General features: G+C 39.7%; 1 protein-coding gene across 4 annotated transcripts in view; it reads right to left on the bottom strand.

Moving 5' to 3' along the window:
• Window positions 1-13,411, bottom strand: part of LOC105475778 (JAZF zinc finger 1) — a 351,209-nt gene that overhangs the window by 153,058 nt on the left and 184,740 nt on the right. For 3 of the 4 annotated variants that reach the window (XM_011731260.2, XM_071094972.1, XM_011731259.3), the window contains exon 2: window positions 9,004-9,076. In XM_011731260.2, the coding sequence (XP_011729562.1) occupies window positions 9,004-9,076 (73 nt within the window). Of the gene's footprint in view, window positions 1-9,003; window positions 9,077-9,264; window positions 9,323-13,411 lie in introns of those variants that run through there. The other variant, XM_011731261.3, reaches the window with a different exon arrangement.

A 13,411-nucleotide genomic window follows, 5' to 3' on the forward strand; every position in this document is an offset into this window, starting at 1 on the left:
AGACAGAGGAACCCATCAATTGACGTCTAGAGGAAACAACCAAGAGAAAATCCAGAAAGTAGAAACATTCTGTGGGACAACTAGCCTATCTCTTCAACTAGTTATTGTCAATAAAAGGGACTGTGCCAGATCAAAAAAAAAAAACTTTAGGGAGAAAATATCCACGTGCAATGTGATTCTCTGAATTGGGATGCTAGACTAGACTGACCAGTTATAAAGAACATGTTTAGACCACCTGGAGAAATCTGAATATTAGATTAGAAATCTGTGTATTAGATAAGATTTAAATTTAATGAAACGGAAAAGTAGAGATGAATGACTAAAAAGAGTAGATTATGAAGTAGTATGTACAGCTCTTGATTAAAAATTATATATTTATGTATTTTTATAAAATGATCTGAAAAATATGAGTTAAAGTTTTAGTAGCAGTGATACCTGGGTGGTGGGAATGTGATGTTTTAATTTGTTTTTACATTTTTGTCTGACTATATTTTCTAATTTTCTATAATGCCTATAACAATAAAATGTTATTTTAAAAATTACTCACTTTCTCTGAGATGACTTATCCAAGAAATTTCACACCCACTGATCATGCCCTGACTCTAGAATTCCAGCACATCCTACTGACAGTTTATGCCAAACCACCGCACTTGATTCAAGTTCTCTGGTGGTTTCTGTATGTGGCCCCATCCCTATTCTTTGACTTCTTTTGTAGTCCCAAACCATGCTTGGCAGAATATTTATTACTTTAGTGAGTATAACTCCCATATAGAGAAGGTTCCAAGATGGCTGAATAGGAACAACTGCAGACTGCGGCTCCCAGTGTGAGCGACGCAGAAGACGGGTGATTTCTGCATTTCCAACTGAGGTACCGGGTTCATCGCACTGGGGCTTGTCAGACAGTGGGTGCAGCCCATGGAGCAGAGCAGGGCATCGTGTCACCCGGGAAGTGCAAGGGGTCGGGGAATCCCCTTTCCTAGCAAAGGGAAGCCATGACAGACAGTACCTGGAAAATTGGGACACTCCCACCCTAACACTGCACTTTTCCAATGGCCTTAGCAAACGGCACACCAGGAGATTATATCCCGTGCCTGGCTCGGAGGGTCCCACGCCCACGGAGCCTGGTTCACTGCTAGCACAGCAGTCTGAGATTGAACTACAAGGTGGCAGCAAGGCTGGGGGAGGAGCGTCTGCCATTGCTGAGGCTTGAGTAGGTAAACAAAGTGGCCAGGGAGCTCAAACTGGGTGGAGTCCACCACAGCTCAAGGAGGCCTGCCTGCCTCTGTAGATTCCACCTCTGGGGGCAGGGCATAGCTGAACAAAAGGCAGCAGAAACTTCTGCAGACTTAAATGTCCCTGTCTGACAGCTTTGAAGAGAGTAGTGGTTCTCCCAGCATGGAGTATGAGATCTGAGAACGGAGAGACTGCCTCCTCAAGTGGGTCCCTGACCCCTGAGTAGCCTAACTGGGAGACACCCTCCAGTAGGGGCCAATTGACACCTCATACAGCTGGGTGCCCCTCTGAGACGAAGCTTCCAGAGGAAGGATCAGGCAGCAACATCTGCCGTCCTTCAATATTTGCTGTTCTGCAGCCTCTCCTGGTGATACCCAGGCAAACAGGATTTGGAGTGGACCTCCAGCAAACTCCAACAGACCTACAGCTGAGGGTCCTGACTGTCAGAAGGAAAACTAACAAACAGAAAGGACATCCACACCAAAACCCCATCTGTATGTCACCATCATCAAAGACCTAAAGTAGATAAAACCACAAAGATGGGGAGAAACCAGAGCAGAAAAGCAGAAAATTCTAAAAATCAGAGCGCCTCTTCTCCTCCAAAGGAATGCAGCTCCTCGCCAGCCATGGAACAAAGCTGGATGGAGAATGACTTTGACAAGTTGAGAGAAGATGGCTTCAGACGATCGGTAATAACAAACTTCTCCGAGCTAAAGGAGGATGTTTGAACCCATCACAAAGAAGCTAAAAACCTTAAAAAAAGATTAGATGAATGGCAAACTAGAATAAACAGTGTAGAGAAGTCCTTAAATGACCTGATGGAACTGAAAACCATGGCACAAGAACTACATGACGCATGCACAAGCTTCAGTAGCCAATCCGATCAACTAGAAGAAAGGGTATCAGTGATTGGAGATCAAATGAATGAAATGAAGCAAGAGAAGTTTAGAGAAAAAAGAGTAAAAAGAAATGAACAAAGCCTACAAGAAATATGGGACTATGTGAAAAGACCAAATCTAGGTCTGATTGTTGTAGCTGAAAGTGACGGGGAGAACGGAACCAAGCTGGAAAACACTCTTCAGGATATCATCCAGGAGAAGTTCCCCAACCTAACGAGGCAGGCCAACATTCAAATTCAGGAAATACAGAGAATGCCACAAAGATACTCATTGAGAAGAGCAACTCCAAGACACATAATTGTCAGATTCACCAAAGTTGAAATGAAGGAAAAAATGTTAAGGGCAGACAGAGAGAAAGGCTAGGTTAACCACAAAGGGAAGCCCATCAGACTAACAGCAGATCTCTCGGCAGAAACTCTACAAGCCAGAATAGAGTGGGGGCCAATATTCAACATTCTTAAAGAAAAGAATTTTCAATGCAGAATTTCATGTCCAATCAAACTAAGCTTCATAAGTGATGGAGAAATAAAATCCTTTACAGACAAGCAAATGCTTAGAGATTTTGTCACCACTAGGCCTGCCTTACAAGAGCTCCTGAAGGAAGCACTAAACATGGAAAAGAACAACTGGTACCAGCCACTGCAAAAACATGCCAAAATGTAAAAACCATCGATGCTAGGAAGAAACTGCATCAACTAACAAGCAAAATAGCCAGCTAACATCATAATGACAGGATCAAATTCACACATAACAATATTAACCTTAAATGTAAATAGGCTAAATGCTCCAATTAAAAGACACAGACTGGCAAATTGGAAAAAGAGTGAAGACCCATCAGTGTGCTGTATTCAAGAGACCCATCTCACGTGCAGAGACACACATAGGCTCAAAATAAAGGGATGGAGGAACATCTACCAAGCAAATGGAAAACAAAAAAAGCAGGAGTTGCAATCCTAGTCTCTGATAAAATACACTTTAAACCAACAAAGATCAAAAGAGACAAAGAAGACCATTACATAATGGTAAAGGGACCAATTCAACAAGAAGAGCTAACTATCCTAAATATATATACACCCAATAAGAGCACCCAGATTCATAAAGCAAGTCCTTAGAGACCTACAATGAGACTTAGACTCCCACACAATAATAATGGGAGACTTTAACGCCTGCCTGTCAACACCGGACAAATCAACAAGACAGAAAGTTAACAAGGATATCCAGGAATTAAACTCAGCTCTGCACCAAGCAGACCTAATAGACATCTGCAGAACTCTCCACCCCAAATCAACAGAATATACACTTTTCACAGCACCACATCACACTTATTGCAAAACTGACCACATAGTTGGAAGTAAAGTACTCCTCAGCAAATGTAAAAGAACAGAAATTATAACCAACAGTGCAATCAAACTAGAACTCAGGATTAAGAAACTCAGTCAAGGCCAGGTGTGGTGGCTCATGCTTGTAATCCCAGCACTTTGGGAGGCCAAGGCAGGTGGATCACCTGAGGTCAGGAGTTCAAGACCAGCTTGACTAACACAGAGAAACCCCGTCTCTACTAAAAATACACAATTAGCCAGGCATGGTGGCGCATGCCTGTAATCCCAGCTACTTGGGAGGCTGAGGCAGGAGAATCACTTGAACCCAGGAGGCGGAGGTTGCGGTGAGCCGAGATCATGCCATTGCACTCCAGCCTAGGCAAAAAGAGCAAAACTCCGTCTCAAAAAAAAAAAAAAAACCTCAATCAAAACCGCTCAAATAGATGGAAACTGAACAACCTGGTCCTGAATGACTACTGGGTACATAATGAAATGAAAGCAGAAATAAAGATATTCTTTGAAACCAATGAGAACAAAGACACAACATAGCACAATCTCTGGGACACATTTAAAGGAGTGTGTAGAGGGAAATTTATAGCACTAAATGCCCACAAGAGAAAGCAGGAAAGATCTAAAATTGACACCCTAACATTGGAATTAAAAGAACTAGAGACGCAAGAGCAAACACATTCAAAAGCTAGCAGAAGGCAAGATATAACTAAGATCAGAGCAGAACTGAAGGAGATAGAGACACAAAAAACCCTTCAAAAAAATCAGTGAATCCAGGAGCTGGTTTTTAGAAAAGATCAACAAAATTGATAGACTGCTAGCAAGACTAATAAAGAAGAAGAGAAGAATCAAATAGACGCAATAAAAAATGATAAAGGGGATATCACCACAGATCCCACAGAGAAACAAACTACCATCAGAGAATACTATAAACACCTCTACGCAAATAAACTAGAAAACCTAGAAGAAATGGATAAATTCCTGGACGCATACACCCTCCCAAGACTAAACCAGGAAGTTGAATCTCTGAATAGACCAATAACAGGCTCTGAAGTTGAGACAATAATTAATAGACTACCAACCAAAAAGTCCAGGACCAGACAGATTCACAGCCGAATTCTACCAGAGGTATAAAGAAGAGCTGGTACCATTCCTTCTGAAACTATTCCAATCAACAGAAAAAGAGGGAATCCTCCCTAATTCATTTGTGAGGACAGCATCATCCTGATACCAAAGCCTGGCAGAGACACAACAAAAAAAGAGAATTTTAGACCAATATCCCTGATGAACACCGATGCAAAAATTCTCAATTCTCAATAAAATACTGGCAAACCGAATCCAGCAGCACATCAAAAAGCTTATCCACCATGATCAAGTGGGCTTCATCCCTGGGATGCAAGGCTGGTTCAACATACCCAAATCAATAAACGTAATCCAGCACATAAACAGAACCAAAGATAAAAATCACATGATTATCTCAATAGATGCAGAAAAGGCCTTTGACAAAATTCAACAGCCCTTCATGCTAAAAACTTTCAATAAACTAGGTATTGATGGGACGTATCTTAAAATAATAAGAGCTATTTATGACAAACCCACAGCCAATATCATACTGAATGGGCAGAAACTGGAAGCATTCCCTTTGAAAACTGGCACAAGACAGGAATGCCCTCTCTCACCACTCCTATTCAACACAGTATTGGAAGTTCTGGCCAGGGCAATCAGACAAGAGAAATAAATAAAGTGTATTCGATTAGGAAAAGAGGAAGTCAAATTCTCCCTGTTTGCAGATGACATCATTGTATATTTAGAAAATCCCATCGTCTTAAGGAGATTAAGCCCAAAATCTCCTTAAGCTGATAAGCAACTTCAGCAAAGTCTCAGGATACAAAATCACTGTGCAAAAATCACAAGCATTCCTTTACACCAATAACAGATGAACAGAGAGCCAAATCATGAGTGAACTCCCATTCACAATTGCTTCAAAGAGAATAAAATACCCAGGAATCCATCTTACAAGGGATGTGAAGGACCTCTTCAAGGAGAACTACAAACCACTGCTCAATGAAATAAAAGAGGATACAAACAAAAGGAAGAACATTCCATGCTCATGGTTAGGAAGAATCAATATTGTGAAAATGGTCATACTGTCCAAGGTAATTTATGGATTCAATGCCATCCCTGTCAAGCTACCAATGACTTTCTTCACAGAATTGGAAAAAACTACTTTAAAGTTCATACGGAACCAAAAAAGAGCCCGCATTGCCAAGACAATCATAAGCCAAAAGAACAAAGCTGGAGGTATCATGCTACCTGACTTCAAACTATACTAAAAGGCTACAGTAACCAAAACAGCATGGTACTGGTACCAAAACAGAGATATAGACCAATGGAACAGAATAGAGCCCTCAGAAATAATGCCACACATCTACAACCATCTGATCTTTGACAAACCTGACAATAACAAGAAATGGGGAAAGGATTCCCCATTTAATAAATGGTGCTGGGAAAACTGGCTAGCCATATATAGAAAGCTGAAGCTAGATCCCTTCCTTACACCTCATATGAAAATTAATTCAAGATGGATTAGAGACTTAAATGTCAGACCAAAAACCATAAAAACCCTAGAAGAAAACCTAGGCAATACCATTCAGGACATAGGCATGGGCAAAGACTTCATGACTAAAGCACCAAAAGTAATGGCAACAAAAGCCAAAATTGACAAATGGGATCTAATTAAACTAAAGAGCTTGCAAAGCAAAAGAAACTACCATCGGAGTCAACAGGCAACCTATAGAATGGGAGAAAAGTTCTATAATCTACCCATCTGACAAAGGGCTAATATCCAGAATCTGCAAAGAACTTAAGCAAATTTACAAGAAAAAAATCAAACAACCCCATCAAAAAGTGGGCAAAGGAGGCTGGGCATGGTGGCTCACGCCTGTAATCTCAGCACTTTGGGAGTCCAAGGCGGGCGGATCATGAGGTCAGGAGATCGAGACCATCCTGGTTAACACGGTGAAACCCTATCTCTACTAAAAATACAAAAAAATTAGCTGGGCGCAGGGGCGGGTGCCTGTAGTCCCAGCTACTCGGGAGGTTGAGGCAGGAGAATGGCGTGAACCTGGGAGGCGGAGGTTGCAGTGAGACGAGATTGCGCCACTGCACTCGAGCCTGGGCAACAGAGCGAGACTCCGTCTCAGACAAACACACAGACAAAAGTGGGCAAAGGATATGAACAGACAATTCTCAAAAGAAGACATTTATGCAGCCAACAGACACATGAAAAAATGCTCATCATCACTGGCCATCAGAGAAATGCAAATCAAAACCACAATGAGGTACCATCTCACACCAGTTAGAATGGCCATCATTAAAAAGTCAGAAAACAACAGGTGCTGGAGGGGATATGGAGAAATAGGAACACTTCTACACTGTTCGTGGGACTGTAAACTAGTTCAACCATTGTGGAAGACAGTGTGGTGATTCCTCAAGGATCTAGAACTAGAAATACCATTTGACCCAGCCATCCCATCACTGAGTATATACCCAGAGGATTATAAATCATGCTGCTATAAAGACAAGTGCACACGTATGTTTATTGTGGCACTATTCACAATAGTAAAGACTTGGAACCAACCCAAATGTCCATCAATGATAGACTGGATTAAGAAAATGTGGCACATATACACCATGGAATACTATGTAGCCATAAAAAGGGTGAGTTCATGTCCTTTGCAGGGACATGGATGAAGCTGGAAACCATCATTCTGAGCAAACTATCTCAAGGACAGAAAAACCAAACACTCCATGTTCCCACTCATAGGTGGGAATTGAACAATGAGAACACTTGGACACAGGGTGGGGAACGTCACACACTGGGGCCTTTCATGGGGTGAGGGGAGAGGGGAGAGGGGAGGTATAGCATTAGGAGATATACCTAATGTAAATGACGAGTTAATGGGTGCAGCACACCAACATGGCACACGTAGACATATGTAACAAACCTGCACATTGTGCACATGTACCCTAGAACTTAAAGTATGATAAAAAATAAAAAATAAAAAATAAAATAAAATAAAATAAAAACTCCTATATAATTAGTAGCTACCTGCTGTCCAACATGGCTGACAATATAAACACAAATAATGAAGGTGAAAATTTCATAGATTCTTATTAGAATATGGCTTAGTATTACACAAATTTGTATACACATAGGTGACATATTTTACCCAAAGTGACAGTCACAGTATTACAAGTCCTACTCAGTACCATAATTAATCTATATGCCTGTTCATCATATTCTCCAATATTAGGAGGCTAATATTATTGGTTATATTAATTCATATAACTTTAATATATAATTAAAAAATTTCAAAACCCTTGCTAATTACAGAAAACAATACTGACTCTGTAAGAAACCCAGAAAACTGTATGTCTTTATTTTCATTTGATGTAATTTTGAAGGCTCTATTTAACACATGTCAAATATTATGGATAATTAAAAACTGCAGATATTCCATCTCACTTCTTGGGAAGGCTGATAAGCAAGAAATCCAAGGGAGGTATGCAAATAGATATTTCTGTCCATAAATCCTTTTAAAAACATGTTTCATAGAAGAGCCTGAAACTGAACAACAGGTATCTCTAATTCACAGCACTATCTGGGCAAGAATCAAATAAGTTTTCTAAAAAGGCACTCAAATGGAACAGTACAGACAATTCATTCCCAGCTTTCCACTTCAGACCCCGAACCTCAGCTCTGGTACCAAGAGACTAAAAACACTCCTCACCTACTATTAAAAGACCTATCAATAGAAATTCATTTCCTGAATTATGAGCAGAGAGTTTCTCATTCTCATTAAAAACGAGTTTTGCTTTTACTTTGTCTTTTTTGCTTTGGGACTGTATGTTTTCTTAACCTAAGTTGATTTCAGTTTCTCTCCAAATATTACTGTCTCCTTAATTATTTGAGTTGGCTGAAATACTAAGTCCTCTTTTAGGCCTGATATATCAAGTTTGAAATGGTGCTCTAAAGTTGGGCTCACACGTTCAGTTTAAGTAAAAACTATGTTACTTTACAGATGGGGTCAGTTGTTGAGAATGTTTTTACTAAAAGATGAGCTGCTACTAAATAACTTTCTGATACTAAATTATTTCAATTTATTATATTCTGATATTACAACGTTTTGAATTCATAAAGTACTTCTTCACCTCAGGATTTAAAAGGTTCACTCGAACATAAATCCATTAATCTCCCAAACCGTCCTATGAAATCAAAAGAGCATATTCTAACTATGCATATAAAATACTTCCAAAATGAGCTTATAAATCAGTCATGTTTGCAGCATATGCACAGAGCATTACAATTTGACTTCTCCCTAACAAAGAAACAAGAGCATTCCATACACAGGTTGCTTTTAAATAGTTTCATGCAAATATTTTAAGACTGAAAACATTTTTCTACTCTGTTAAAAAAGACGTGTTTAAAAAGTCAATAAGCGGCAGATATGAGGTTGGTATAAATTCTGAAAATGGCTTACCTATTAATGTAACTCAGGGCAACGTAGGTTGGCTGCTGTAATTCTTGTTTTTCTAAAACCCGTGGATCTGTATCTGTAATAAAAATAAAATTATGATTTTTTTAGATTTTTGCATTAGAATATATGAAGCTACCTAACACAAAGTAACAGAGGCTAAGCAGAGAAAAAGATTAATTTAGTACACCACTTTTTAAAGCAAACTCAGTCGGCAAAGCACAATCATTTGTTCATTCATTCATAAATAACAAGATATTGCATTACTTTTCAAGGGAATTCCAAACATCAACAGTGATAAAATGTCCATCTGTCACAGAAACTCTTGCACAATCCCCCTCATAAATATTGGTTTTCACTGCTTACAGTTACAATGTTGGCATGGTTTTTGGTGGTTAATCGGCCTAAGAAAGAAAGTCTCTGTTAATTATGCTCACTTCAATGCTGGAACAAATTAGTTTCCATTGGAAAGCTCCATCAATTTGAAAATCTACTGAGTATTGTTCTTGTTCACGAAACACTTTTCTGCATTTGGATTCATATTCTGGAGGGCAGTTCTTCTCTTTTTAAAATGTATGAGTTTATTATAACTTTTCTAGACTCTCAATCAGAAATTCTCATACTGGTTCAGAGTCAACAAACACTACATTCACCAGAGGACTTTTCCCCTCAAAGAGACAGAATTCAACACCATAGCAACGCTTTATAATGGTGCTTCTCCAGCACAGCACCAAGAAGATACTTTTCACAACCAGAAATGTATTCTCAAACTTCTCACATAGAGAAATGACTGTATAAATATATGCATAAACAATGTTTATGTAATAAGGACATAGGAAGAAAACAAGCACACAATTTTGTTTTCTTAGAAAAAGGTTCATAGACTTCACATAGATTTATCTTCATTATAACCCCACTTAAAACTATCTCATTATTAGAAACCTTACAGCTGCACTTGGCAGTAACCCCTTCTTTGATGTAATGACAGATGTTGTTTCCAGCACCTTTGCACAGGAAGTGTTTACTGCACATGGTAGATGTAAGCTATGTCCACTAACTCCAAAGTGCATGAACAGGTGATGGGGGGAGGGAAGGAGATACAGTGGCAGAGAACACGGGTGGCAACAATGACAGCATAAAAATCAATTTACAATGCTTTTAACTCCCAGACTAAAACTGGACAGTAGTACCGGTTTTATTCGTGGTGTTAAAGTTAAGAATCTCATGTTCACTTTATGATTTTTTCTATGCCAAGAATTTCAGGGAGACACTATTCAGAAATCCTGCTTCCTGGGTCTTTGCCACTGCAGGTCCTTGAAAGCCAAATTCTGACACAAGAGACAAAGATTCTCTGAATGGCTCCATCGAGTCGGGTCTGAAGGTTTTGGCAGTGCAAATGAGAACAGATCAGTAGCTCTGCGCTTCCTCCCTCCTACAATGAGTACATACGCAACTGAGGCTATCCTCCATCTCTGGCCCAGTGATAAAAGGGGTGGTTCTCTAAATACAAGAACACCACTCTTCAAGGGGAAACGCAGTTTTCACATGCAACTCTTATTCACACTCATTTAAATTTGCTGTAATCCCAACATATATCCATGCTTCTGAGAGGAAGATCCTCGCTGGAGGAGTCAGTAGAACAATGTTCAACAGGGAAAGGTGTTTTGTCCAAAGAAATGGCACATTGGTATGCTGGGTGGGCCATGTGTGCAAATGGTGACTGACATGCCAATCCTACAAGGTCTTTCTAGGTGCTTAACGAGGTAAGAAACAAGAAATTAGAGATAAAAACCATGAAAATGAAAAGAAAGGAGGAAGGTAAGAAAGAATAGGGTAATGCAGAAAATTTCTCAAGTGCTCACAAAATAGTTTCACCTCAAGTTTAGGTACTGACGATTAAAGGGCTTTGCTTTTGACACAGGGGCCTTAACTTGAATTGCTAAAAACCGTCCTTCAAAGAGGTATCTGGTGCATGATTTAATAAGGTGTATTATTTTGAAAGAAAAGGGCAACATTCAGAGTCTAAAATTTGTGTATAAAGTGGAAAAGGGGCCCATGAACATTTTTATAATCTTTTGCTTGTCTTCATTCCTATAACTGACATTCCCCAACCTAACAATATTCCCACAAACCATCTTCTAAAGCTTTCCTTTGTTCCCAAATTATATAATTTCTAAATGTTCTAAATATTACCTCTCCAGACTACCTTGATTTTTATTTTTTCCCATGTATATGTGTACAAAGATACATTTATATTATCCTTTTCCTTCCTCAAGCTCTAGAACCTCTTTGGAAAACAGGAAGGAAGTATCTTATATAAAAGTCTACAACTTTGATGCTCAAATAAATGGCGTCAGCTCCTGCTGATCACACAAATTGCATCTTGTAATCTTGATTCGCAAAAAATCAAGAATGTTTAGCACTTTATTTGCAAAGCAAGGTTTTAAAGTTTTGTTTTCTTAATTTGCTTCATCATCTTCCATAACCTATTCTAGACCTAGGCTCACACATCCTCAAATTGTAAGTGGGAAACAGACTTCTGGAAGCTTTCAAACACCACCCTCTCCATCACAAAAAAACCATTTGGAGGCACCTCAGGTAGGATTCTACTTTCTCTAGAATGTACTCTGGTAACCAACAAGACAGCAGAACTTCTTGACAGACATCCACCGGGTCCCCAAATCTCCTTTTCAAACTAAATGTTTCCTTGGGCAACCTTTAGAATATCCATTAAAGCGTTGAAATCTTAAAATGAAATTAGGCACTTGGTACCCACAAATCAGGAGAGGCCTGCACCAGTGCCACCGGAGGAGTAACATCAGCTGCTGGTCACAAATAAATGTCGGTTCTGTCACTTGCTTCCTGGCTGGCTGGTGTGTGGGGATTATGACTCACCATTTTACGGATTTAATTATGCTGTTGAGCACTTCACATTCAGTAAAAGTATAATAGCTGCCTTCACTATTTCTCCCTCCCTGACAGAAATGTAACTGTCTGATGCTAAAAACTCTCCACAGGATAGGAAGAGAGAGAAAAGAGAGTAGGTTTTCAGAGCAGGACAGATCCCCAGGTCCTGCACAATGACATAATCCTCATGAGGATTATATGAGGGCAGAAGGGATACAATCAGAACAAACTGGAAAGAGTAACACTATTCACTAAACATTACTAAATCCAACAGGAAGAACTTCCTTATAATATGCCACATTGTTCAGAATTTTTTTGAACATGATAAATTGCTACACAAAGGAATATAATATGAAATGAGATGGCCACGGCACACGTTTATGGTGCCGATAAAAATCTGGAACTAGAACATTGGTTACAATTGCCCAGAGATATAATCCACCTCAGCAAATGGTCTATGGAATACTTGGTTTTTCATAACCACATGAGGCTCCTTAAGCTTGTAATTTGGCAAGAGAATAAGCATTTCTATAACATGGCTGTCAACAGCCACATAACAACATTCAACCTCTTTCATATCACTAAGAAGTGACAGGAAGATAAACTCAAACTTCAACTTTTTTTTAGCAGGGCAGGGTAGGGCCAAACACAGCACCAACAGAGATTATGACACTGTTTTCTGCCCTAGACTACTCCTTGCACAGTCCCTTGCATACTCACAGATTTCAGGTAGACTGGAGGCTAAAATAATTCACATATTAAAATATATTTTAAAACACCCGAGTGATAAACACCTACACTAGCTTATTTCAAAGTTTCTAAAACATAGCATTCTTGAAAGTAGATGGCAGTGTGTCTATCTTTATCTCAGGGGATGAGGTTCTGAATGCACAGCTCTATAATAAGGACTTCGCTGTGTAACACTAGACACAGGTACAAATTGAAAGTTTTCTGTAGCTCCTGTGGTCCTAGTAACTTATGGTTTTATAGACTCAATTACATTGCAAAGGGCTGGGGGTCACAGTACTAGCTCCCACTGCTTCTCAAGTGGCAAGGAAACAGCAAGGCAGATAGCAGAAACAAGGACAGGACAGCATTCAGACCCTTAGTAGGAACTGGAACTGCAACGTGACCAAGGAAAGGCGAACACCACAGATGACCTCGTTGTCTCTGTGAAGCCCACGTTGATCAGCTTTGTTGTCTCTAGCACTGGAACCAACGGCCATCAAGCATCAGGATTGCCACGGTTCTGAAGAATAGCCTTTTGCAGTGCTCTTGTCGAGTCTAAACGAAAACTTTATCAGGGTTATTTACCTGGTCAACTGAGGCTAATTAATGAGCTCTTGGGCTTTGGCTATGCTTTAGCTAGTCTACATTTTATAACCTGGATTACTTATAATTTTAGAAAGTCAGAAACCAGACGCACAACGTCTCAACAAAACTAAGGAGGCCTCTAAGGGCAATGTGCTATTCGCAGGCTGGGAGGTAGCAGGGTGGGGAAGATGTG

This window comes from Macaca nemestrina, chromosome 4 (assembly GCF_043159975.1).
Source record: "Macaca nemestrina isolate mMacNem1 chromosome 4, mMacNem.hap1, whole genome shotgun sequence".
Taxonomy (NCBI): Eukaryota; Metazoa; Chordata; class Mammalia; order Primates; family Cercopithecidae; genus Macaca; species Macaca nemestrina.